The 27083-nt window shown below is 40.6% G+C and overlaps 4 protein-coding genes and 1 pseudogene across 4 annotated transcripts; all 5 read left to right on the top strand.

Moving 5' to 3' along the window:
* Positions 1-1155: 1155 nt before the first annotated feature.
* On the top strand, positions 1156-2085 carry LOC139650107 (olfactory receptor 4B13-like). Its single transcript, XM_071526661.1, has one exon. It carries the CDS (start codon positions 1156-1158, stop codon positions 2083-2085), a length of 930 nt encoding a protein of 309 aa, XP_071382762.1.
* Positions 2086-6958: 4873 nt separating this feature from the next.
* On the top strand, positions 6959-7906 carry LOC139650083 (olfactory receptor 1D2-like). The gene has a single exon (XM_071526638.1). It carries the CDS (start codon positions 6971-6973, stop codon positions 7904-7906), a length of 936 nt encoding a protein of 311 aa, XP_071382739.1. The 5' UTR covers positions 6959-6970.
* Positions 7907-17674: 9768 nt separating this feature from the next.
* Positions 17675-18604, top strand: LOC139650106 (olfactory receptor 4E1-like). The gene has a single exon (XM_071526660.1). It carries the CDS (start codon positions 17675-17677, stop codon positions 18602-18604), a length of 930 nt encoding a protein of 309 aa, XP_071382761.1.
* A 1741-nt stretch (positions 18605-20345) lies between these two features.
* On the top strand, positions 20346-21855 carry LOC139650081 (olfactory receptor-like protein COR6; annotated as a pseudogene).
* Positions 21856-24141: 2286 nt separating this feature from the next.
* Positions 24142-25650, top strand: LOC139650080 (protein FAM200C-like). Its single transcript, XM_071526637.1, has 4 exons — positions 24142-24331; positions 24402-24886; positions 25212-25380; positions 25496-25650. Exons 1-4 carry the CDS (start codon positions 24142-24144, stop codon positions 25648-25650), a joined length of 999 nt encoding a protein of 332 aa, XP_071382738.1.
* The last annotated feature ends 1433 nt before the right edge of the window (positions 25651-27083 follow it).

Below are 27083 nucleotides of genomic sequence, written 5' to 3'. Positions count from 1 at the left end.
GGCGGTTTAAGAGAATATTATGATCGACTGTATCGAATGCCGCACTCAAATCAAGTAGGATAAGAACAGAAGAAGAGTCGGAATCTGAGGCGAGGAGTAGGTCGTTTACCACTTTTGTGAGAGCTCAACCTCCATAGCAACTAGTGCTATTGCATATGTTATTAATCTGTTTTATTTTACCCATCTTTTTATTGTTTGGTCTTATTTGTATCTGATAGGAACAAACTCCAGAGAGAACAGGGCAGAATTCTTACACGTCTGTGTGCCAAATTTAATCTCTTTACTTATTGTGTCCATTTCTTAATTTTTTGTTTCAATTATCTACATGATATTTGGGTAAAGTGACATTTCTTGAAACCTCCAAAACTTAATGGATATCTAATTTCTTATTGTTCCTCCAGTTATCAATCCTCTTATATACATGGGCTCAAATGAACCAAAATCTGAAACAGAATTCTTGTATTAAAAGAAAATGATCTGCTTTAGGACAGCTCCAACCGTTTTTATTACAGTGAAACAACATTCTATGTATGTATGTATGTATGTATGTATGTATTCAAGAGATTTGGAGTATGCTGTGAGAACTGCATGGAGCCATTTTATGGCCATTTTCTGTTATTTTTTGCAGTCTGAAAACAGGTCCCCAGCAACTTCAGTTGTTTTGGTTTCTACTGGCATCCGGTGAGTAGATAATGACTGAATTTTCATTTTTGGGTGAACTCTTCCTTTAATAGAAATACAGAACTGGAGATGAAAATATTCTGTCTCCATGAAAATGTATATTTTACCTTGATTTTAAAGGCTGCAGAATATTGCTGAAAACCTCTTTTACTAACTGCAGATTTTTGACAGACATGATCCACACCTACCAAGCTGTGGGGACTAACTTCCTGTTTTCTTAGTTACCTCTACATAAGCTCTTCCAGACTAATGATCAGATAGTGTGATTTCCCAGATCTTGCATTGTTGTAGTATAAGTGGATATTAATAGATAGTGTGGAAGGAGAACGCACTGGATGGAGCTACAGAAGAGAGCACAAGATACTCCAACTTTGCAACCAATTATGTTGTGACACCTGGATATTTTAAGATTTGGTAACTTTCTAAGGATAGCTGGTGGAATTACAGACCAAAGTTGTTTGTTTTCCTCATACGATGGATAATGAATCTATAATAAGAGTGTTTACTGTATCAGGGTTAAATGAGACAATGAATCACAGAATCATTCTGTTCTCTCTCACTTTACTGTGTTATTGTGTGATTTTGTTTGTGAATTTTTCACTCATCATGACCATCATCTTAGATGAAAACCTGCATGAGCCCATGTACATTCTATTGTGCAGTTTTTGCATCAATGGACTTTATGGGACAGCAGGTTTCTATCCCAAATTCCTCTTGGATCTACTGTCTTCTTCTCATGTCATCTCATATACTGGATGCCTTTTTCAGGCTTTTGTAGTGTACTCATTTGTGCTCTGTGATATATCTATTCTTACAGTTATGGCCTATGACAGATATCTGGCTATATGTCGACCACTGCAATACCACTCTGTCATGACTAAAAAGAGGCTCTCTCACTTGGTGTGTTTCTCTTGGCTTACACCTTTTTGCATTTTCTCCATCAATGTGCTGCTAACTTCTAGATTGAAGTTATGTAGCTCAAGCATTCAGAAAATCTTTTGTGTAAACTGGATGATTGTTAAACTCGCTTGCTCTGACGCTAACACTATTTCAAATAGTGTAATTGCATATGCTACAATGTGCATATATATGTGTCATTTTTTATTCATAATTTGGTCTTATATGTATCTCATTAAAACGTGTGTACGATCCAAAGAGGACAGGGCAAAGTTTATGCAGACATGTATGCCACATTTAATCTCTTTAGTCACTTTTGTTGTTACTATCGTCTTTGATGTTATGTACATGCGATTTGGCTCAAAAGATTTACCTCAAAGCCTTCAAAACTTCATTGCCATAGAATTCCTCCTTGTTCCTCCAGTTGTGAATCCTCTAATATATGGATTTAAACTGACCAAAATTCGCAACAGAATTGTGGGTTTAGTCTATGTTAGTAGAAAATGACTTTTGAGAACATAGCTTCAGCTCTTTAAAGTGATATAAGGATTTTTGTTCCAAAATGAGATATCCATGAAATAAAGAAAATCTGCATGATCGACTCAAAACTTCATCGGGTGCCGACTCAAAAACATAAACTATAGAAAAATGTCCGCATTCAAGTATGTAACGCTGAGGAAGGCCAAGGGCTGAAACAGCTACGTTGCTGTTGCTGCGGTGCAAATTAAAGACTGTCATAAATATATACTACATGAGTGTGGACATTTTTCTATAGTTTATAAAATTGGATATCCACCATTGTGTTGGGTAACACCTTTCAAAACTAGTTTCTCTATGTTTTAAAGGTACTGAATTATCGGCTTTAATATATATATATATATATTTTTTGTTTTATATGTGTCACATTACATTATATTTACATTTTCTGCGTTTGGCTGATCCTGTTATCCAGGGCGAGTGGTAATTTTACAAACAGAGGAAATATTTTAAAATGTATTTTTCATCATAAATGTCATTAGCCTAATAATAGAGACATGCAACACAGTGCTATGAACAAAGAAAAGGATACAGGGGCAGATTTCTGCTACATGGATACCATAGATCTACATATTATTACTTGACTGTGTTTGTAAATTATGTTACTTTAGATTGTTATATTATAATACATTTTCTCTAATTTTCCTAGTGTTGACACTTGACAACTTTTGTAGAAATTACAGCATCTCGTGACCATGTGAACTGGGCATTTGATAATATAAAAAACCTGATAAAACAAAAAGAATGAATACAATGTTATTTATTAAATATATGCCTATTTCTTGGATGAGATTGATGGAGGATAGCGAAAGTTTATGCAGAAATACAGTATGTGCCGCATTCAGTCTCTAAAGTCACTTCTCTTGTTTGGTGCACATGTAATTTGGTTCAAATCATTGATCTCAAATCCTCCATATCTTTATGGCAATAGAATATCTCCCTATTCTACTAAATCTGAAGCCCTTTGTACATGTGTTCAAATTCTTTTGTTCATGAAGACAAAATGGGAAGTCGGGTCTGGGGGGTGTAGTGGTGAAGTGTATACTATGTTGGAAAAGAAATCCTTGTAAATGCTTGTTCAAATCTAAATGAGGGAACTTGAGCTTGTCATACATGTGACAGTACATATTACTACATAAATATATATATATATATATGTATATATATCAGTCAAAAAGCCACGAGCCCACTTTTTCTCTGAGCTCAATGAAAATAATCACCAGAACTCCAGGGTTCTTTGCAATGATATTAACCGCTCCTCATCTGCCAGCTGTATTAGTGAGGTTAAGGCTGAATTATAGTTCTGCGCCTAAGTGCCACCGAACGCCGTAGATGCGAGCATTTATTGTTCTGCGTTGGTGATTCTGGAACTCACTTTGACCTCATGTAAGTCCCTTGCTGCCTGACATCCCTGCAAGGTAGAAAGCAACCATAGATATTCACCTTAAACCCTTTACAGTCCTACTCTTAATTCAGTTTCCTACCATATCCCAGTTGTTATTAGTGTCAGGCCTTACACTCCTCTCACTGTAAACAAAAAGAACCCCGCCTATAAATGCTATCTCCGGCCTATTGCACAAGCCAAACTTGTTTCTGCATCTCAAACTGTTGATGTGACGATGGCTGTATTTAATGTGAGGTCTGTTTCTAATAAGACTTTTAAGTTAAAATATTTGATTACCTCTGAAAACATAGGCTGTCTGTTTTTTACTGAGACCTGGCTGAAGCCTGATGAGCATAGCCAGCTGGTTGAACTGTGTCCCCCAGACTTTGATTTTATCAGCTCTCCAAGGACCAGCAGCCATGGTGGTGGTCTTGCTGTTGTCTTTAATAAGTCGTTTAGATGTAGCACATTAACAATCAATACATTTTGTTCTGTTCAAGTTCTGTTGTACAGACCCAGTTCTCTGTGTGGTTGTTTATCGTCCCATAACATAATGCTGAAAACTTTTAAATTTTTAATTTTTATCTTCTGTTGTGCTGCTTCATGGCAAAATCATTATCGTTGGCGATTTTAATATTTACATTGACGATACATCAAAACACTTTGCCACTGATTTTTTTTTAAATATTACAGAGTCTTTTCATTTAAAACAGCATATCTCTGAGCCAACCCATAACCATGGCCATACCTAGATTTAGTTTTAGACTCTTGGTCTGAACATCTGGCTCTCTGGCTTTGAAAGATTTTAGTGTTTCTGATCATAGATGCTGCTGTCCCCATTCTTTCAAATGCTGTGAGAAGGAAGGAGGAAGGAAATCTGACTGTATGCTAGTAAGAACTACACTGAGGGAGACTAAACAGAGACAATAGACCACAATGGGACAAACGCCACTCATGTTGTGACCATCATCTGACGGAAATCTCCATGATATCATGTACATTTTTCTGTTTAATTTGTGCATCAATGGACTTTATGGGACAACTGGCTTCTATCCCAAATTCCTCTTTAATACACTGACTAATTCCTCTTATGCTGGATGCCTGTTGCAGGGATTTGTAATATACTCACATGTAATATGCCTCACATTTTGACTGGACAGATATGACAGATATGTGGCTATTGCTGCCCTCTGGTGTACCAGTCTGTTCTGACTAAACAAAGGGTTTCTCTGTTGGTTTGTTTCTCATGGCTTTTGCCTCTCTACTTGAAGTTCATAAGCAAAATAGAAACAAGATCAATGTCATGTGGCTTACACATACAGAAAGTCTACAGGCTTGCTCAAGTCAAGTCAAGTTTATTTATATAGCCCTTTGTCACAAGCATATCTCAGAGGACTTTACAGAGAATGTGTCTAGCTAGGTCTAACTAAACACAATCAATGGTGAACAAAGTTATGTAGGACAAACATAGCGAAAAACACAAGGTAGGCAAGAGAAGATTTAGCAAGACAAACAATCTACCTATTCTACATAGCCTAACCTACCTGGCACCCTCAGCCTTAGACCTTAAATGCACACAAGGAAAAACTCCCAAGAAAAACCTTGTAGGAAAACTTGGAAGAAACCTTGGGCGGGCTGAGGCAAATAGGGACCCCCCCCCCCCCCCCGGGACGGCTTATCGTGCAATAGGTGCCAGGTAAAAAAAAAAATTGACAGAGTCATCTTAATTCAGCGTCCAGGTGGGAACAGCGGCAGGGAAGAGCAAGGCAGCACTGACGACACAGAGCCAGGGCAGCACCCGTCACTGCCAGGTAGAACACTCCAGAGAAGAGGAGAGAGAGGAAGCCGCGTACATACACACAACACAACCAGACACACACACACACATACACAACACACCCAGACACACACACACGTACAGAGGAAGGGGAGAGAAGACAGCTGCACACAGAACACACGGAGTCAGAGACACGATAGGTGGGAGCAGCATCAGGGATGGGACTAAGGCCAGCACCGAAGACCATCAGAGCGGGGGCAGTGCCCGTCTGCTGACAGCTAGAAGACTGCACAGGAATCTGAGAAAGGGTGGAGAAAACTAGCCGCGCACGCACGCACACACACACACACACACACACACACACACACACACACACACACACACACACACACACACACAGAGCTGTGCATAAGCAGCACAAAACCCAGACTTGTTTGGGCACAGACACGCTCATACAGACAACAGATACAAAAGTGATTAGACACAGTGTAACCAGGAGGCAGCTCTATACTATGTTCCCAGCGGCAAATTTCTATATAAATACTGTCTAGGCTTGGGTAAGAGAACAGACTGTGTCGAGCCCAAGCCAACGGTGCTAAGGTAGGTCGTATCATTGCGAGAATAAGTAGGTTTTGAGTCTAGATTTGAAGATTTTGACAGAATTAGCTTCCCTGACTGTAAGAGGTAGCTGGTTCCAGAGATGGTGAGCTCGGTAGGAGAACGCTCTACTGCCTGCTGATTTTTTCTTGATTCTAGGGACAATAAGGTAGCCAGCATCCTGCGATCGGAGGACATGAGGGGGAATATAAACTTTACAGTAGCTAACATTAGCTTGCAAGTAGCCCCGTTCGGGACAGTGGTTAGCTAGCTAGCTATAGCATATAGCATACTCACCGGGGATTTCGAAGGCTACAGCAATTTCTGTCCACTTTTTTTTCCTTTGGAGAGCACGCAGCTATTGGTTGTTGACAATGTTCACGTCATTGAACTTCACTATTTGCATGAGCCAAGACTAAAGACTTCCGATAATATTAAACATGTTTGATTTTATCGGAACGTCAAGACGAGAAAAAGACTGACTTAAGACAGCTCAGACTGAGTTTTCTGACCACCTTACACTAAACGATGGAGATGACGGGAGAGCGCAACAACTCCAGCAAAACTCTCATGATTTTATTCCGATATTGGAAATTTGTCTGCGACAGTGAAATCGTTTGAAAAGTCGTTTGGTGCAAGGTCGCCATTATGACACATTGTCTTTAGATGTGAGCTGGATGTGACAGGATGTCAGACTTTAGTCTTTTACAGTCTTTTAATAGTCTTTTCAAAGTCTTCTAGTATATGATAGGCATTAATAAACAATATGTTGGAATATGTTCAGTTCTGATCCACCAAATACTCAAGCCAACATATTGAGTAATGTTTTAGTTACTTCTATTCAATCTCTACTAGACCACTGATTGGTCTGTTTGAATTCCCAGCTTGTGTTGTTGTCGTCAGAGAGAGGATTTAAACAGAAGAACAAACACTCTGGAAGGGTTAGAGACACAGAAACAGGATGTTCACCATCCCTCCAGGAAGCTTTGTCAGATGTTTTTTTCTGAAGTGACACTGTGTGGGCTGGACATGCCCAAGATTTAAATGTGTTTTTGAACTACATTTTATTGGAACAAAATGTTGACAGTTTAGATATAATGAAAAATGTTTCTGTTGTAACACTGTTTACTCTTTCAGGGTTAAATTACACAGTGGAACACAGAGTCACACTCTTCTCTCTCACTTTACTGTGTTATTTAATAATTTGGATAGTAAATGTTATTCTCATTCTAACCATCATTGTGGACCGAAGCCTTCATGAACCCATGTATATCTTCTTGTGCAATTTGTGCATCAATGGACTTTATGGGACGGCGGGCTTTTATCCCAAATTCCTCAAGGATCTACTGTCTCCTTCTCATGTCATCTCTTACGCTGGATGTCTGCTGCAGAGTTTTGTGATACACTCCTCTACTGGTGGTGACATATCAATTCTAGCTCTGATGGCCTATGACAGATATGTGGCTATATGTCGACCTCTGATGTACCACTCTTTTATGACTAAACAAAGAGTCTCTCTGTTGGTGTTTTTCTCCTGGGTCTTACCACTTTACTGCATGCTCATTAACACAATAGCAGTATCTCAGTACAAGTTATGTGGCTCACACATACATAAACTCTACTGTTCCAAGTGGCTGATTGGTAAACTGGCTTGCTCAACTTATATAGTAAGCAGTAGTATTGCATATTTTAACATGTTTTTTTATTTTGGCCACATTGTTTTTATTGTTTGGTCTTATATATATCTGATCAGAACATGTGTAAAATCCCAAAAGAACAGGGGGAAGTTTATGCAAACTTGTGTGCCACATTTAATCTCTTTATTCATTTATTCTGTTGTTGTGCTTTTTGATGTAATGTACACGCGATTTGGTTCAAGAAATTTTTCTCAGAGTCTCCAGAACTTCATCGCAATAGAATTTCTCCTTATTCCTCCAGTTATGAATCCTCTAATATATGGGCTGAAATTGACCAAAATTCGAAACAGATTTTTGGTTGTATTCACAATAAAAGAAAAGATGGGCAGTGTCTAGACAAGGCAGATCAACGGAGATGAGAGCTCCAACTCTCAACCTATTAATGTTAGAAAAGAAATGTTTGCAAATGCTTATTCTCCCAAACAGTTTGTCTAAAATGAATAATTAGAATGTATTTCATTATATGCTAACACGGGGTATAAGTACTACACCCTTTAATGAATACCTCTATCCCCTGCACAGTTATTCTCATTTCTGTTCTCATTTCTGTTTGTTGATTTTGGAATTCTTTATGCCGAAGACCTGCATCTGAGATTTCAAAAATGTCCACATTTGTGTTTAAATCTGTTTAAGCATTTGTTCATTGTTAGTCAGTAATTCCATCCCAAAGCTATATTGTGCAGCTTCAGAAAATCTTGTAGTGAAGTTTTTGTGTGATGATACATCTCTGAATGAACCTTTACAAACAAACAGATAACAATAGTAATATAATATTGAACTTTATTTGTATAGCACTTATCTTAACAAAGTTAGTGCTTCACAAAGTACACACCAAAGGTTAAAACAGTAAAAGTTAAAAGAAAGTAAATCAATTTAAAACAAACAAAAGAACAAAATATCATTACACAAGACAACAAAACAACGTGCAAAAATAATATAAATAAAACTTAGCATATCAAAAATGCCTCCCTGTACAATGTGTGTTAAGGATTTAAAGAGAATAAACTGCTTGCAAGCCTGCAGGTAGGGAATTCCAAAGCTTTGGGGCTCTGACTGCAAAAGCCCAGTCACCCTTTCTAGATAACCTACACTTAGGGATAACCAATGAATGTTTACCTGAGGATCTTAGACCACGTCTAAGAACAGAGGGGGTTAAGAGCTCTGAGATGTATGTGGAGGCTAAACCATGCAGTGCTTTATAAGTTATTAACAACATTTTAAAATCAATCCTGAATTTAACTGGAAGCCAATGAAGGGAAGCAAGAATGGGCGTGATATGAGAACCATGATTTGTCCCAGTTAAAATTCTAGCAGCTGTGTTCTGCACAAGCTGAAGTTAAGCTAATGAGTATTTAGTAATACCATAAAACAATGCATTGCAGTAGTCTAAGTGTGAAAACACAAAGGCATTGATAACCTTTTCTAAGCCAGGCTGAGACAAGACTAGGGATGTAACGGTATACCGTTTTAAGGTATACCGCGGTATCAAGCAACCACGGTTCTGAACCGTAAGCCTTTCCCTGTAACACCGTGCCCATGGTATAAATTTATGTTGCGCAATGCGCATATGCATAGCACCGCACGCCACTACAATGTAGGGTTACCTATCCAAGCTCCGCTCGTGACAGCCAGGGGAAAAAATGTAACATCACACTTCAAGTTGCCAGCAATATTGAGTTTAAACAGTGGACTTTGTAATTTAATATACATTATTAAACTGCACTAGATTACAAGATTGTTGTGTGTATTTTCCATCTTTAATGCAAAATAAACTATCCGATGTTGCACTGCAGGGCACTAGAACATTAACGTTATCTCACTACTCACGCAGCAGGAGGACCCTTGTGTTAAATATTTTTATGTAAATGTTACAATGCTAATGCATGAGAGTTTCAGTTAAATACACACAGACACACACACACACACACAGGCACACACACACGTTTCAGTTCAATAAAGCAATATTTTTCTTCACAGCAAAATACTTTTTTCGATGGGCCATAGTATGTTTAATTAAAACGGGGAAAAAATGAATACCGTAAAATACCGTATACCGTGGTATTTTGGTAGATACCGTACTGTGAAATTTCAAGACAAGACTGGCTTAATTTTTGCATGATTTGATTAGGTTGTTAACATGTAGGTCAAACTTAAGCTGCGAGTCAAATATAATGCCTAGATTCCTAGCTGAAGAAGTGATATTCGATGCCAGTGGACCAAAAGATTATTGAAAATCAGCTGTTAAATGAGCAGGGCCAAAGAACATTACTTCAGTCTTGTCAGAATTTAGTTGCAAATAGTTACTCGCCATCCTTGTCAATGGCACTCCAACAAAATGGCCAATCTGTCATGATTGTTTGGCTTAAAAGACAAATAAATTTGTGTGTCATCCGCATAAAAATGATGAGATCCCACTAAAATGACCAATAATATGTCCCAGGGGAAGCATGTAGGGAGAACAAGAAGTGAGGGAGGGAAGGGAGAACAAAATAGGACCTAAAATAGACCCCTGGTACACCCCACATGGCAGCGGAGCTGTCGAAGACATGTAGTTGCCACAGCTAACAGAAACTTTTCTACCAGAGAGATAAGATTCAAACCATTTAACCATTACATCGATTGAGCCTGTCAATGGGAATGGTATGTTCCACTGTGTCGAATGCCGCACTGAGATCAAGTAATAGTAAGATAGTGCATTTCCCAGCATCAGCATTCAGCAACAGGTCATTGGTGACCGTAAGAAGGGCAGTTTCAGTGCTATGTGTAGCCCATGGAATTAAGTACACACACAGGACACAATTAATTCTTTGGAGTTCTTTTATTTTTTTAAATGTTGCTGTAGATGTGCAACGTAGGTCTTTGACAGAGGGCAGGAAAAGATTTACACCTGTACCACTTTTATCTGAATGTTTACTTCACAACTATAACAATAGTTTCCAAGATCAGTGTTCCGAAACACAGGTACGATAATACTGTAAATTAGAACCAACAAAAAAACATATCACTAAATAAATAAATACGGCAGTGGGCTTATGGCTACTCAAAGAAAACAAGATACAACAAAATAAATATGCATTCACTATAATCCCTCAGTAATTACTCTGGAATGTACAATTCAATTTAGAGAACACTTACATTACAAACAAATTCAAAAATTTCACACTGGGCTTCACTGGAGAGCTCACAACTTGACACACTGATGTCTAAGTAAAATAAAATTGCAATGCAAGTAGTACATTAGCATGGGTGAGGCTTTATGCACACTAACTATACCTTGACATGCACATGGGAACAAAGTGGTCGACTGCTCACACTATCCAAGACATCCGACATCAATCTCATCTGAAACATACCACCCAGTTAAAATATGGAAATGGACATTTACCTTTATACATGCATATTTTAACAAGGTGTTGCAATATTTACCCATTTATTTCACACGATGCACCCCAGCATTTTCCACCATGCCAATCTCCAGGTTGCCCAAAACAAGAAAGACCAAGATGCACCATGGCGCAATAACAAAAGTGACGAACGACACCGCCACCTAGTGTGCAAAGTAATAAACTGAAAATGGACCTTCTGTCAGCAAACTAATTATTGCGTGTACATTTCTGTTATATAATTACAACAGTCTAACTTAAAGACAAGAACAAACTGTTAATACACATTGTAAATAATTAAACCAGAAATGAACTCTTCTAACCCTTAATGGAAAATTATAAGAGAACTATTAATGATTGATAGAAGGCTAGGGCAAGTAGCACCAATGACCTCTTTCAGGAGTGAAGCAGGCACAATGTCAAGAGGGCTTGAAGAGGAACGTGTGTGGGACACAGTGTCAAAGAGCACTTATAATGTACATAGGCTGAAATTGGCTAAGTAGGGTAGGACAAGGGAAGTCATCAGCACTCATAGACACAACAGTAGAGGATATGATTTTGGACCTGATGTCAGCAACTTTGTGCTTAAAAAACGATTAAAACTTTTCACAGTCACCGTTTGAAGGGTTTACAAGTCGATCTATAGTATTAAATAAAAACCTGGGATTATGTTGGTTACTGGTGATTTCTTTTTTTTTAATAATTAGCTCTTGGATCCTTTATTGTTTTATTACATGAGGCTAGAAGGTCCTTCATGTGTAAGTGATGGACCTGTTATTTAGTGCTTTTCCATTTTCTTTCAGCCTTGCATAAATTATCTTTCATCCAAGGGGAGGTCGGTATGGACTGTCTTGATCTGTTTTTCATGCAATGGCATCTAGAGTGGAAAAACAAACTGTTGAAGCTGTCAAGTAGCTCATTTGTTTGGAGAGAAAAAGGCAGAGAATTACAGGAGAGTCCCACAGAGAACATTGATGAGCGCACTATGTTCATTTAAGATGCAAGACTTTGTAGCATAATTATGGAGATTTGAATATCATGGAACATGGTCTCAAATTTAACACAAAGATGGTCAGAGACAAAAGCATCATCCAGGACAAAAGAGTTGATGCTTAAACCCAGGGTAAAAACTAAATCTAATGTGTGACTGTATGGGTTGGACCAGACACATGCTGCACTAAACTGAAGGACTCAGTATCCTAACTCCAAACCATGGATTACTTCCCATATCAAACTCAGACTAAGAGACAAACAACAGGCCTTTCACCGCAAAGACTGGATCTCCCTCAAAGCCATAAACCACTCAGTGAAAAACAACATCAGGAAAGCCAAACTGAAATATAAGGACAAACTCAAACAAGAATTCAGCAGTATGAACACCAAAGAGGCTTTTCAGAGGGTGAGAACACTCACAGGGTACAAAATTAAACCAAACATACCATCACCCACAGACCCCGCCTCAGATTTTCAAACATACAAAAATACAACAACAACAAACAGATTAACAAAATGATAGAGATAGGACCTAAGAAACTTATGTGGAGAAGACAGGACCAAAATACAAGGTCCTCCCAAATGAAAGAAAAATAATATACAGCTGTTATCGTAAAGATAGCAAAAACAAAAAAAAAAATTCATCCAGTAAGTACCATATCTGTTGTTACCACCTTTAAGTCATAGTACAATCACAGTATCATAAAATCATGACTGTGGTCATGCAAAGGATAGGTCTTCTACAAACTCCATAAAGGGGTGCTATACCAGGTTAAAGTTTTTGCGAGATCCATGCATGGTGTACCTCAGCTTCTCAAGTTTCAAGTTTAACATAACTTCCTTCACCCACTGTAAGAAAGATGGAGGTTTTTTTGACTTCTAACCAAAAAGAAAAAGACGACGAGCCAAGAGTGAGGCAAAAGCAATTGCATGTACTTGATGGTAACCCTGTTTTCCAAAGGACATACACCAAAAATAGCTGTGATTGGATTTGGATCAATAGTAATGTTACATATATTTGAAAAAGACGGTCAAAGACGGATGTCCAAAAATCAACCAGAGATGGATACGACCAGAACATATGACCCAAAGTAGCTGGGCTTTGATGACATCTCAAACCTCCACTGCATCTTCTGCGATTCCCTCCGGACAGCAACTGCCCATTCTCTGGAAAACTTCCACTATCATACCGGTCCCCAAAAAACCCCGCCCCTCTGAACTAAACCACTTCAGACCAGTAGCGCTCACTTCCATAATTATGAAATGCTTTGAAAAACTGGTGTTGAACTCCATCCTTCCTGTTGTCAGCCCACAACTGGACCCTCACCAGTTTGCATACAAAGCCAAACGAGGAACGGAGGATGCTGTGTCATGTCTCCTCCACACCCTCCTACAGCACCTGGACTCTCCTGGCCACTATGCCACTTCTTCTTCTTCTTCTTCTTCTTCTTCTTCTTCTTCTTCTTCTTCTTCTTCTTCTTCTTCTTCTTCTCAACTAAAGGTGATGAAAGTCAGTAAAAGTCAAAACAATTAGAAAAAAGACAAATAAAAGCAGAGAAAATAACAGTATTACAGCCACAACACAGGAAGGTGAGGCAACATAATTATAAAAAGGCTTTTCTTTAAAAGAAGGTAGTAGGGATCAATAAGATGACACAGTAGGGATCAATAAGATGACACAGACTCTGCTAGGCTACCTGAGTTTCTCAGGCAGGCTGTTCCAATGCAAAGGGACTCTGACTGCGAATGTCCAGTCACCTTTAGTTTTAAGCCTGGATCTAGGGACAGTTAGAAGGGCGCTGCCTGATGATCTCAGCCTACATTCAGGCTCATAAGGGATTGAAAGGTCCAAGATGTAACTTGGGGGCTAGACCTTGTTGAATTAACAGCAAGCCAGTACAAGCAAGCCAGCATGGGGGTAATACTGTCCCATCTCTGAACAACTCGCCCACCCGCTACAACAGTTTCTCCCAAGAGGAAACTGATGTCTTTGGGTGGGAGGTGCCAATTAAACACATTTAGCGTGTTGCTGCGGTCCTAGGAGAACCATTGCCTAGTAGTAAATGGTTCAATGATATTAGGCAATGAGCCAAACAGAAGTTGGTGCCGAACCGAAGGGACAGCGTGGCGACGGGAGGGGACCATCCACCAGCCAGTTCTTCATATAGAGGATGCAGCTGCCTCCACAATCCCCAGTCTGTCAGTTTTGCAACTGCCTGCAACTGTCTGCAATGATGACACTGCCACATGCGTATACAGTTAGAATGAATGAAAAATGTATCTTATTTTTTCCTGCTTAAGTGATTTATATCAAAGTCAAATTGGCCGACATATGATCCACAAAAGGGGCTGTTAAGCTTTTGAATAGAATCTGTTCATATGCACATTGCTTGGTAAAGCCACCAAAATAGCATAGAACATGACGTTACGCCATGCGCCTTTGACCTGGTCTTAGCAGGTGGGCATTGCTGATCATGATTGCATGGTGGTCCTTGCAGCGCCTGTCATCCCTGGAGAATGTTTTGGGCCACCTGTGGAAGCTGCATTGGAACAGTCTTTTAGGGCGAGGGAGCTAGCACGGTCAGTGTGACAGGCTGCAACTGTGCCCAGCACACAATCCTGTTAGGAATCACATTGCTTGTGGTGCCCCTCCATTTGGTGTTACATACTCTAGATGACCCCAGGGCCCCTCAACCAGCTCCTCAGGCCTGGTACCTTGGTGTTCAATTTACTAAAGGCAGGTTTGTTCTTGTGAGTCCCCCAACACTTAGGTACGCAGTGGCCGGTCCTGACAATTGCCTGCTTCTGGTGTTGTGTTTTACAGCTCAGCATCTCCATCACTGGCGCCAGTGAACCTGGTGGTACCCAGGGGCTCCCAACCTATCCTAAATCTCAAGGGGTTCAACTGTTTCAAACAGAGAGGAATAGGCCCAGAGTAATACAGAAATGATGCTGGCCCACTTGCTGAAATTGGGCCTGAACCTACACAGGGACAGGAGGTGCCTTACCCCCTCTAGAATGGTGACATATCTCGGCTTGGTTTTGAATTTGGTCTTGATGTGAGCCTCTCTGATGCCAGAGAGGATGCACATTTTGATGGAGAGCTTGTCCCAGTTCACTGTGGAGAAGTCGGTTACTATAAAGTGCGGCTCAATGCTGCTCGGCCCAAGGCTGCTCAGCCCCATGGCTGCGGCTTCCCAGGTTGTGCCATTGCAGTTGCTTTACATGCTCCCATTGTAGCAGTGGTTCCAAAGGCAGAAGGTGAGCCCACACAAGGACAGGCTATGGCTTCTTCATTTGACCACAGATTGCCTTTCTGTGGTAGATTGGTGGAGTCCCTCTAGGACCAGTGTGTTTGAGATGCCTCCAAGGTAGGGCTGTCTGGGATGGATGCCCCCTTTGGGGGCTGTGGGGCCCCTCGTGGGAGGGGGTTCATGTGAAACTCCTTGAGATGGAGGCAGTGTTTTGTGCCCTGCTTCACTTCTTTCCAATGGTCTGGGACAATCCACTGTCATTTGGATGAACAGTTCAGCAGAGGTGTCCTACATCAACCGGCAAGTTGGTGTGAGGTCATTTTTGCATGCAAAGTTCATGCCACCTCCTTCTAAGGGTGCCATCTCCGTCTATGGTGTCTCTGAGGGCTGTCCACCTGCCAGGGACTGCCTTCTGTCCAGCAGGGGGCCCAGACTCGGGGTGTGGCGTCTTCACCCAAACATTGTACAGGCCATTTGGTCTCTTTTCTTCCCAAGGGACCACTCATTACCCTCTGGTATTCACTGCTGGGACTTGAGAGGACACTAGGGGTGGACTGATACTTGTTCTGGCAAGGATGGGAGTGTTGAAGGCCAGGGTCCTTCTGGTAGCCCTAGACTGGCCCCACCAGACTTGGATGGCAGATCTGAGGGCTTGTGGGGGCTTGTGGGGGCCCCTGAATTTGGGGATTTACAGCCTGCATATGTGGCCCCTGGATGAGGGCTGCTATCCACGCTTGACCCAGCAGTTCTGAATACTCTGCAGGCTTCAAAGGCCTCCTCTACAAAGGCTGCTGCTGTTGCTGGTGCCGCTCCAGGGGTCGGATCTAGTATTGTGCAATGTCCCTGTTGTTCTGATATTCATTCCTTCAGTCCCTCTTGGAAGAGGGGCTTGCTGAATGAGCTATTTGGCTGCCATATCTGACTGTCATTATCACATTGATGGCCTGACAATTGGCTCACTCCCTCTTGCCAGCCATTTCCTCAGAGGGGTGAGATGGCTTCATCTACCGCAGACTTGCATGCTCCCCTCTTGGGACTCGGAGCTTGTCCTGAATGCTCTTACTGAGCAACCATTTGAACCCCTGGCCAGTCTGAGTCTGAAGCTCCTCACTTAAAAGTGCCTTTTTGCTTGCATTCTCTATGCCCTCTCTGGGCCCTTACATTTTCTGCATCAGCACCATTAGGAAAAACAGATAATCTCTTTGTTACGGAGATTCAGTGTGAGCCCAGACCTTGTCCACTGGATGCTCAATGCTATCGCCATAGCCTACAGCATTGCAGGTGTGACCCCTTATTCCACCAGTGGTGTAGCTACCTAATGGGTTTTATTTCAGGGTGCTTCACTGAATGAAATTTGTGCGGCAGCTGACTTGGCTTCGTCCCTGACGTAATAAAAACTAAAGGCTAATATGTTTTGAACTGTAGTATGTACCTCATGTCCTTGTTTGCCCCACTACATCCTCCTCCTGACTTAATTTACTATACTATTGAACCATACAGTGCCATGTTCACTGAGATGAAATAGAAGGAATGATAAACATGCTTCTATGGTCTCTCAGGGAATTCCATGACCTTCAGTCTGCAAAAGAGAATGTGCGCGGGCACGCAGTCATATTTATAGCTGGTGATGAAAGAAGCCTTTCCAGATTAGTCAGATAGTTTGAATTCCCAATTGTTGTAGTATACATGTATATTAATAGATGGTGTGGAAGGAGAACACACTGTTAGGGATGGAGATATAGAACAGAGCACAGGATACTCTCTAACTCCTCTAACTCTGCAACCAATTATGTTGTGACACTGGGAAGCCTGGATATTTTAAGATTTGGTAACTTTCTAAGGATAGCTGGTGAAATTACAGACCAAAGTTGTTTTTTTTCCTCATACGATGGATAATGAATCTATAATAAGAGTTTTTACTCTGTCAGGGTTAAATGAGACAATGAATCACCAAGTCACTCTCTTCTCTCTCACTTTAGTGTGTTATTGTGTGATTTTGTTTGTGAACGTTTCATTTATTATGACCATGACTTAATTCATAAAAAAGACATAATTACAACAAACACTTTGTAAATTTCTGGCAGGCTTCATAGCGTAAGTTATTTACCTATCGATTATCCAGTATACTGTATATAGTAGTAATAATGGTTTCCTCTATATACATTTAATACAACAGTACTTTTGGTGGCACCTTTGGTGTCCCCTTCAGGAATTTCTCTTGAAAATATTTTCTGTTTCTTGTCCCCCCCAACAGTGAAATGAAATATCCGCCCTTGGTTGTAGTATAAGTGGATATTAATAGATGGTGTGGAAGGAGAACACACTGGATGGAGCTACAGAAGAGAGCACAGGATACTCTTTAACTTTGCAACCAATTATGTTGTGACACTGGGAAGCCTGGATATTTTAAGATTTGGTAACTTTCTAAGGATAGCTGGTGAAATTACAGACCAAAGTTGTTTTTCCCTCATATTATGGATAATGAATCTATAATAAGAGTGTTTACTCTATCAGGGTTAAACGAGACAATGAATCACAGAATCACTCTGTTCTCTCTCACTTTACTGTGTTATTGTGTGATTTTGTTTGTGAATGTTTCACTCATCATGACCATCATCTTAGATGAAAACCTGCATGAGCCCATGTACATTCTATTGTGCAGTTTTTGCATTAATGGGCTTTATGGGACGACAGGTTTCTATCCCAAATTCCTCTTGGATCTACTGTCTTCTTCTCATGTCATCTCATATACTGGATGCCTTTTTCAGGCTTTCGTAATGTACTCATTTGCGCTCTGTGATACATCTATTCTCACAGTTATGGCCTATGACAGATATCTGGCTATATGTCGACCACTGCAATACCACTCTGTCATGACTAAAAAGAGGCTCTCTCACTTGGTGTGTTTCTCTTGGCTTACACCTTTTTGCATTTTCTCCATCAATGTGCTGCTAACTTCTAGATTGAAGTTATGTAGCTCAAGAATTCCGAAACTCTTTTGTGTAAACTGGATGATTGTTAAACTCGCTTGCTCTGACGCTAACACTATTTCAAATAGTGTAATTGCATATGCTACAATGTGCATATATATGTGTCATTGTTTATTCATAATTTGGTCTTATATGTATCTCATTAAAACGTGTGTACGATCCAAAGAGGACAGGGCAAAGTTTATGCAGACATGTATGCCACATTTAATCTCTTTAGTCACTTTTCTTATTACTATCATTTTTGATTTGATGCACATGCGATTTGGCTCAAAAGATTTACCTCAAAGCCTTCAAAACGTCATTGCCATAGAATTTCTCCTTGTTCCTCCAGTTATGAATCCTCTAATATATGGATTTAAACTGACCAAAATTCGCAACAGAATTGTGGGTTTAGTCTATGTTAGTAGAAAATGACTTGTTTCATCAGTATGCTTCATCCATAGCACTGAGAACATAGCTTCAGCTCTTTAAAGTGATATAAGGATTTTTGTTCCAAAATGAGATATCCATGAAATAAAGAAAATCTGCATGATCGACTCAAAACTTAAACTTCATCGGGTGCCGACTCAAAAACATAAACTATAGAAAAATGTCTGCACTCAAGTATGTAACGCTGAGGAAGGCCAAGGGCTGAAACAGCTACGTTGCTGTTGCTGCGGTGCAAATTAAAGACTGTCATAAATACATACTACATGAGTGTGATCATTTTTCTATAGTTTATAAAATGGGATATCCACCATTGTGTTGGGTAACACCTTTCAAAACTAGTTTCTCTATGTTTTAAAGGTATTGAATTATCGGCTTTAATATTTTTTGTTTTTTTTGTTTTATATGTGTCACATTACATTATATTTACATTTTCTGCGTTTGGCTGATCCTGTTATCCAGGGCGAGTGGTAATTTTACAAACAGAGGAAATATTTTAAAATGTATTTTTCATCATAAATGTCATTAGCCTAATAATAGAGACATGCAACACAGTGCTGTGAACAAAGAAAAGGATAGAGGGGCAGATTTCTGCTACATGGATACCATAGGTCTACATATTATTACTTGACTGTGTTTGTAAATTATGTTACTTTAGATTGTTATATTATAATACATTTTCCCTAGTTTCCCTAGTGTTGACACTTGACAACTTTTGTAGAAATTACAGCATCTTGTGACCATGTGAACTGGGCATTTGATAATACAAAAAGCCTGATAAAACAAAAAGAATGAATACAATGTTATTTATTAAATATATGCCTATTTCTTGGATGAGATTGATGGAGGATAGCGAAAGTTTATGCAGAAATACAGTATGTGCCGCATTCAGTCTCTAAAGTCACTTCTCTTGTTGCTGTCCTTTTTGATTTGGTGCACATGTAATTTGGTTCAAATCATTGATCTCAAATCCTCCATATCTTTATGGCAATAGAATATCTCCCTATTCTACTAAACCTGAAGCCTTTTGTACATGTGTTCAAATTCTTTTGTTCATGAAGAAAAAATGGGAAGTCGGGTCTGGGGGGTGTAGTGGTGAAGTGTATACTATGTTGGAAAATAAATCCTTGTAAATGCTTGTTCAAATCTAAATGAGGGAACTTGAGCTTGTCATACATGTGACAGTACATATTACTATATATATATATATATATGATATATATATACAGTTATGACATTTCAGTAGAGCAGTACAGTAGCAAAATAGGAAAGGCAGAAGTCAAAAAGCCACAAGCTCACTTTTTCTCTGACCTCACTGAAAATAATCACCAGAACTCCAGGGTTATTTTCAATGTTATTAACCACTCCTCATCTGCCAGCTGTATTAGTGAGGTTAAGGCTGAATTATAGTTCTGCGCCTAAGTGCCACCGAACGCCGTAGATGCGAGCATTTATCGTTCTGCGTTGGTGATTCTGGAACTCACTTTGACCTCATGTAAGTCCCTTGCTGCCTGACATCCCTGCAAGGTAGAAAGCGACCATAGATATTCACCTTAAACCCTTTACAGTCCTACTCTTAATTCAGTTTCCTACCATATCCCAGTTGTTATTAGTGTCAGGCCTTACACTCCTCTCACTGTAAACAAAAAGAACCCCCGCCTATAGATGCTATCTCCGGCCTATTGCACAAGCCAAACTTGTTTCTGCATCTCAAACTGTTGATGTGACGATGGCTGTATTTAATGTGAGGTCTGTTTCTAATAAGACTTTTAAGTTAAAATATTTGATTACCTCTGAAATCTGTTTTTTACTGAGACCTGGTTGAAGCCTGATGAGCATAGCCAGCTGGTTGAACTGTGTCCCCCAGACTTTGATTTTATCAGCTCTCCAAGGACCAGCAGCCATGGTGGTGGTCTTGCTTTAATAAGTCGTTTAGATGTAGCACATTAACAATCAATACATTTTGTTCTGTTCAAGTTCTGTTGTACAGACTCAGTTCTCTGTGTGGTTGTTTATCGTCCCCCCAAACATAATGCTTAAAACTTATTGTCTGAATTTTCTGAATTTTTATCTTCTGTTGTGCTGCTTCATGGCAAAATCATTATCGTTGGCGATTTTAATATTTACATTGACGATATATCAAAACACTTTGCCACTGATTTTTTTTTAAATATTACAGAGTCTTTTCATTTAAAACAGCATATCTCTGAGCCAACCCATAACCATGGCCATACCTAGATTTAGTTTTAGACTCTTGGTCTGAACATCTGGCTCTCTGGCTTTGAAAGATTTTAGTGTTTCTGATCATAGATGCTGCTGTCCCCATTCTTTCAAATGCCGTGAGAAGGAAGGAGGAAGGAAATCTGACTGTATGCTAGTAAGAACTACACTGAGGGAGACTAAACAGAGACAATAGACCACAATGTGACTCTTTTTTTCTCACTTTACTGTGTGATTTTGTTGGTAAACGCCACTCATGTGGTGACCATCATCTGACGGAAATCTCCATGATATCATGTACATTTTTCTGTTTAATTTGTGCATCAATGGACTTTATGGGACAACTGGCTTCTATCCCAAATTCCTCTTTAATACACTGACTAATTCCTCTTATGCTGGATGCCTGTTGCAGGGATTTGTAATATACTCACATGTAATATGCCTCACATTTTGACTGGACAGATATGACAGATATGTGGCTATTGCTGCCCTCTGGTGTACCAGTCTGTTCTGACTAAACAAAGGGTTTCTCTGTTGGTGTGTTTCTCATGGCTTTTGCCTCTCTACTTGAAGTTCATAAGCAAAATAGAAACAATGTGTATGTGGCTTACACATACAGAAAGTCTACAGGCTTGCTCAACCTCCATAGCAACTAGTGCTATTGCATATGTTATTAATCGGTTTTATTTTACCCATCTTTTTATTGTTTGGTCTTATTTGTATCTGATAGGAACATGCATAAACTCCAGAGAGAACAGGGCAGAATTCTTACAGGTCTGTGTGCCACATTTAATCTCTTTACTTATTGTGTCCATTTCTTTATTTTTTGTTTAAATTATCTACATGATATTTGGGTCAAGTGACATTTCTAGAAACCTCCAAAACTTAATGGATATCTAATTTCTTATTGTTCCTCCAGTTATCAAACCTCTTATATATATGGGCTCAAATGAACCAAAATCTGAAACAGAATTCTTGTATTAAAAGAAAAACAGCTCCAACCGTTTTTATTACAGTGAAACAACATTCTATGTATGTATGTATGTATGTATGTATTCAAGAGATTTGGAGTATGCTGTGAGAACTGCATGGAGCCATTTTATGGCCATTTTCTGTTATTTTTTGCAGTCTGAAAACAGGTCCCCAGCAACTTCAGTTGTTTTGGTTTCTACTGGCATCCGGTGAGTAGATAATGACTGAATTTTCATTTTTGGGTGAACTATTCCTTTAATAGAAATACAGAACTGGAGATGAAAATATTCTGTCTCCATGAAAATGTATATTTTACCTTGATTTTAAAGGCTGCAGAATATTGCTGAAAACCTCTTTTACTAACCGCAGATTTTTGACAGACGTGATCCACACCTACCAAGCTGTAGGGACTAACTTCCTGTTTGTCTTAGTTACCTCTACATAAACTCTTCCAGACTAATGATCAGATAGTGTGATTTCCCAGATCTTGCATTGTTGTAGTCATGGGCGGCAATTACGTGGGGGACAGGGGGGTTGGCTCCCACAGCACCAGTTTGCTGGCTGGGAGCTCCCGGGGTCTCTGGCAGTGACCGGCTAGTCTCATTCTCCTGGATGCTATCTTCTTACTTGACCTTGATGACCCCCCATACAGATGCTTGTTGGTAACATGCTCGTTCTGGTCGATGTTTAGTACTGCTCGCAGCATTCTGGTGTAGCACCCATCCAGGGACTTCTGCAGGGTGGGCTTCAGGGTCCAGCATTCACAGCCATATAGGAGAACGGACTCTACTGTCGCAGAGAAGAAGCTGAGCTTGATATGTCTGGGGAGGTTGGAGTTCCACACACTGGCCATGCTGTTCAGAGTCTTCCATGCGAGCGCCTTCCTCACTTTAAGGTCTTGCTCTGACGAGCTGACCCATGAGCCCAGGTATTTGAAGTCATTGACTTCTTTCAGAGCAATGCCTCCTGTTGTCGTTAGAGGTGGATGGTCCGGGAGGATGTTGTAGGTTAGTGTTTCTCAACGGGGGCGGTACCGCCCCCCAGGGGGCGTTCAGAGAACGTCGGGGGGTGCTGGAAGCAATATTTTTGAAAGGGGGGCGTTGAGGTGTTCTTGGGGGGCGCTTGTTTAAGGCGAGTTTACACCACAGATTCACGACAAGACGAGTTGAAATTTGCAACTACTTGCAAAGGAATGTGGTCTGCAGCATTCTAAAACCTGCCAGTTTACACCAATGAGACTAGACGAGACGGTGTATCGTTTCCATACTCTTTACTTCAGTGTTTCTGTCAGCTTTCTGTAGCACAACTTCATGCTGCCTTCACGGGCACGGGACATCAGAGTTTCATCTATTAAATGTCGCCAACATGGTGTTTACTGTGTCAACTCAGGAAAATGGACGCTCTCATCCTTGGTATTCCCCGTGGAGGAAATTAAGAGTTTCTTCCTCTTGAAAGCATTAATTTCTCCCGAGGATCACGCCGTGTTATCGCCGTGGTTACAAATTTACAAGAGGGATATTCCGCTGTCGGACTTCCCATGAAAGCAACTAGCGTCTAGCATCCAAGTGGCTTTATTGGCATGACTGCATACAACGTTGCCGAAGCATATTAACACAAACTATACAATCAATAAACCTAAATAAACAATTTCCTAAAACAATATTCTAAAACCAGAAACCTGCCTGACAAGCTGAGTCACAGCAACGCCATCAACCGGCCATTCAAAAATCCAAAATTAATTCTGCCCTATTTAATGCCAAAAAGTTAGGCCTACATGCTGCATAATATGAGACATAGGCTATGTGACATATGTGAAAGACATATGTTTTTTTTTTCTTTTTGCACATTGGAAAACCGGAGCAATCAGCAAAATGGCACAAAACAAGAAAAAATGCCGCCAGTATTCTTTTGAATACCTTAGCTATGGATTCGTACCTTCTCCCACCAATGCACAACTTCCAATGTGTTTATTGTGTGAACTGTTTTCAAATGAGGCCATGAAACTCTCCCGTCTCAAGGAGCACCTTACGAAGATCCACCCGGACAAGGCAGACAAGGAGCGTCCGTTCTTCCAGGCCCTCAAAGAGAAGCATGGTAGGAGCACCATCAGCAGTCTCTTCACTAGGAAGACCAGCCAGAATGACAGTGGGCTAGTAGCGTCATATAACATCTCCCTGCTGATAGCCAAATGTGGACAGCCGTTCACAATTGGAGAGAAGTTGGTGCTGCCTGCCATCAAAGAGGTCATCTCTACCGTGATGGAGCGGGATCCCACACAGGTGCTGAAATCCATCCCACTCAGCAATGACACCGTGGCACACAGGATAAATTAAATGGGCGCCGATACAGAGGAGCAGCTGTGTGCCATCCTGAGGGACTCTCCATTCAGCCTTCAGCTGGATGAGACAACCACCTCTGACAACAATGCTCGGCTGATGGCCTATGTCCGCTATAAGGCCTCCAACAGTCAGGAGATGGCTGAGGAATTTTTGTTTTCCAAATATCTGGAAACAGACACCAGGCCAGACCATTTTTAATGCGCTTTATGCGTATCTACAGGAGAAGTCAATCCCCATCACCAACATCCTCGCATGCGCCACTGATGGTGCCCCCTCCATGGTTGGCAGGTACCGTGGCTTCACCGCTCTGCTGAAGGAGCAGGTCCCGCATGTCCTCACAGTCCACTGTGTCTTGCACCGCCACAACCTTGTGGCCAAATCTAAAAGTCCACCTCTCCACGAGTCTCTCAATGTTGCAGTCAAGGCAATAAACAAAATAAAAGCCCATCCCCTGAATGACAGGCTGTTCCGACAGCTGTGTCAGGAAAATGATGAGACATTTGAGCGTCGTCTTCTCCATACTGAAGTCCGCTGGCTCTCAAAGGGAAACTGCCTTGCTCGTTTTTGTGAGCTGTTTGACAGCATCGTGGAGTTCCTGGAGGAGGTTGATGCAGCTCTCGGGGAAAAGGTGTCATCCAGCCGCTGCGACATCATGTACCTCGCAGACTTTTTTGAAAAAATGAATGAAATCACCCTAAAGCTCCAAGGGAATGGCGTTACTCTGGTCCAGTGCAAGGCGGTCATTCACAGTCTCACCTCCAGGCTGGATCTGTACAGGCAGAGCATAGGCAGGAGGCAGTTTCTTCTATCTTCTATTTTTCAGAAACAATGCTAAATAGATATAATAGGCCCGCTATTATTATAATTAATATATTTTATTTCTATGAATACATTATGTTGTAATGTTTATTATATTGACTTGTCTGAAAATATAGGCCTATATCCCTATGCATTATAAAAACAAAGAAACATTTATTAGTAGACTAATTAGCAATAAAATAACCAGTTCAAAATCGTCTAAAAATCTGCACCAGAGAACATTTTGCTGGTTATACTCATTGCAGGTGTCTGAGGCTCTTACCGATGACCGCCTCCTGATTTACATCGACCACCTGAGGATGGTTAAGGCCAACATGGAGGTCCGCTTCAGGGACCTCCTGAACCTCGATGTTACCGTCTGGGTGGTGCAGCCGAATGCGAGCCCGCTGTCCAGGAGCATCTTGTCGACATCCAGTGCGACGACGAGGCTCAGGCTACTTTCCGCACCTCTGGCTGGGGCAGTATGTGGGTCAAATATACCCAAATATACCCAGGCTGCTGCTTCTTGCTTTCCCAACAACATATTTAGTTGAGCAGGGATTCAGCCAGGTCCTCCACATGCAGTCCAAGTACCGCAATCGCTTGGACTTGATGGCCTCAGGCGCACTACGGCTGAAACTAACTTCTCTGCAACCCACAGTGAAGAAACTAGCAGAGAACCACCAGGCGCAGGGCTCACACTAACTTTCAAAGCAATTTAGCTTATTTCCTTTGAAAGTCAAGATATAGCCTATCCTTCTGATTTTTTTCCAGTAGCCTCATACGTTTTTCTTGGTGGGCTGCTCTTGTTTTCCGTTGGAACAATTAATACGAATGCTTCTTGTTTGGCATTTCTGATTGGCTGCTGTTTGTAATAGGCCTACGCCTATAATTAAAGTTTGAATGTAACCGTTGCATTTGTTTAACACTCATAAATATAATTTCTATTCATGTGTTTTTTTGCTCCCTGGGAAACTAATGATAATGATATTCCAACTGTCCAGTTAAACACAGAATAATAATAATACTAATACTACTACTACTACTACTACTACTACTAATAATAATAATAATAATAATAATAATAATAATAATGATAATAATAATAATATAATAAGAATACAAATAAATAATAAATATAAAGGCCTAATATAAATATAATAATAATAATAACCTTAACAATAATAATAATAATAACCATAATAATAATCAGAATAATACAAATCATAATAATAAACAGGATAATAATCAACATTAATTTTCAGGGAAGACAATTAGCCTACATTTTATTTGATGGGGGGCGGTAAGGGACCTGGATAATGGATAGGGGGGCACTGGCCCAAAAAAGGTTGAGAACCACTGTTGTAGGTGATAACCTCGGTTTTCTTGGCATTTAGCCTGAGGCCAACCTTGGCACACTGACTCCACTGTGGTCAAGAGCTCCTGTGCCTGCTCCACATGGTCAGATAGCAGGCTGATGTCATCCACATAGTCTAGGTCCGTTAGGACTACAGCAGGGAGTAGTCTAGACGTCGTAGGTGTAATAGTGAGGCCAAGTTCCTGTTCCCGTCCACTGATGGCTTGCCTGAGTGCATAGTCCAGGACTATAATGAAGAGGAAGGGGGCGAGGGTGTCCCCTTATAACACCCCCACCAGGATGTCAGACTCCTCACTGTTGCCGTCTGGGGTCACCACCTTGGCTCTTGTACCCGTGTACATGGTCCCTATGGCCCAGAGTAGGTTGGTAGGGTACACGCCTCTGTGTATCGAGTCAAATGCCTTTTTGAAATTGATAAAACACAGCACCGCTGTCAGGTTGTTCTTTTTCACCTCCTCGATGATCCTCCTTAAGGCCAAGATCTGGGCTACGGTGGATCTTCCCTCTTGAAAGCCATTTTGGTTCTCTCTCAAGTGGGGGTCCATGGCGCACCGTATCCGGTTTAGTATCATGCAGTTGTACATCTTTGCAGTGATACATGTCAGACTGATGCCGCTGTAGTTAAATAATATATAATTTTATATATTATTTTAAATAATATAATAATATGCATTGAAAGCACTAATTATAGACGCAAAACAATGCGTTTTTAAGTTTCAAAAGATTGTGTCCCCCCCTCATATGCCTCACAGTGGTTTGG

Source organism: Centroberyx affinis, unplaced genomic scaffold (assembly GCF_046629955.1).
Source record: "Centroberyx affinis isolate AG114_WGS23_722 - 3 ecotype Tasmania unplaced genomic scaffold, CSIRO-AGI_Caff_v1 ptg001437l_1, whole genome shotgun sequence".
In the NCBI taxonomy this organism is placed as follows: domain Eukaryota; kingdom Metazoa; phylum Chordata; class Actinopteri; order Beryciformes; family Berycidae; genus Centroberyx; species Centroberyx affinis.
This window is presented reverse-complemented; position numbering and strand designations above follow the sequence as displayed.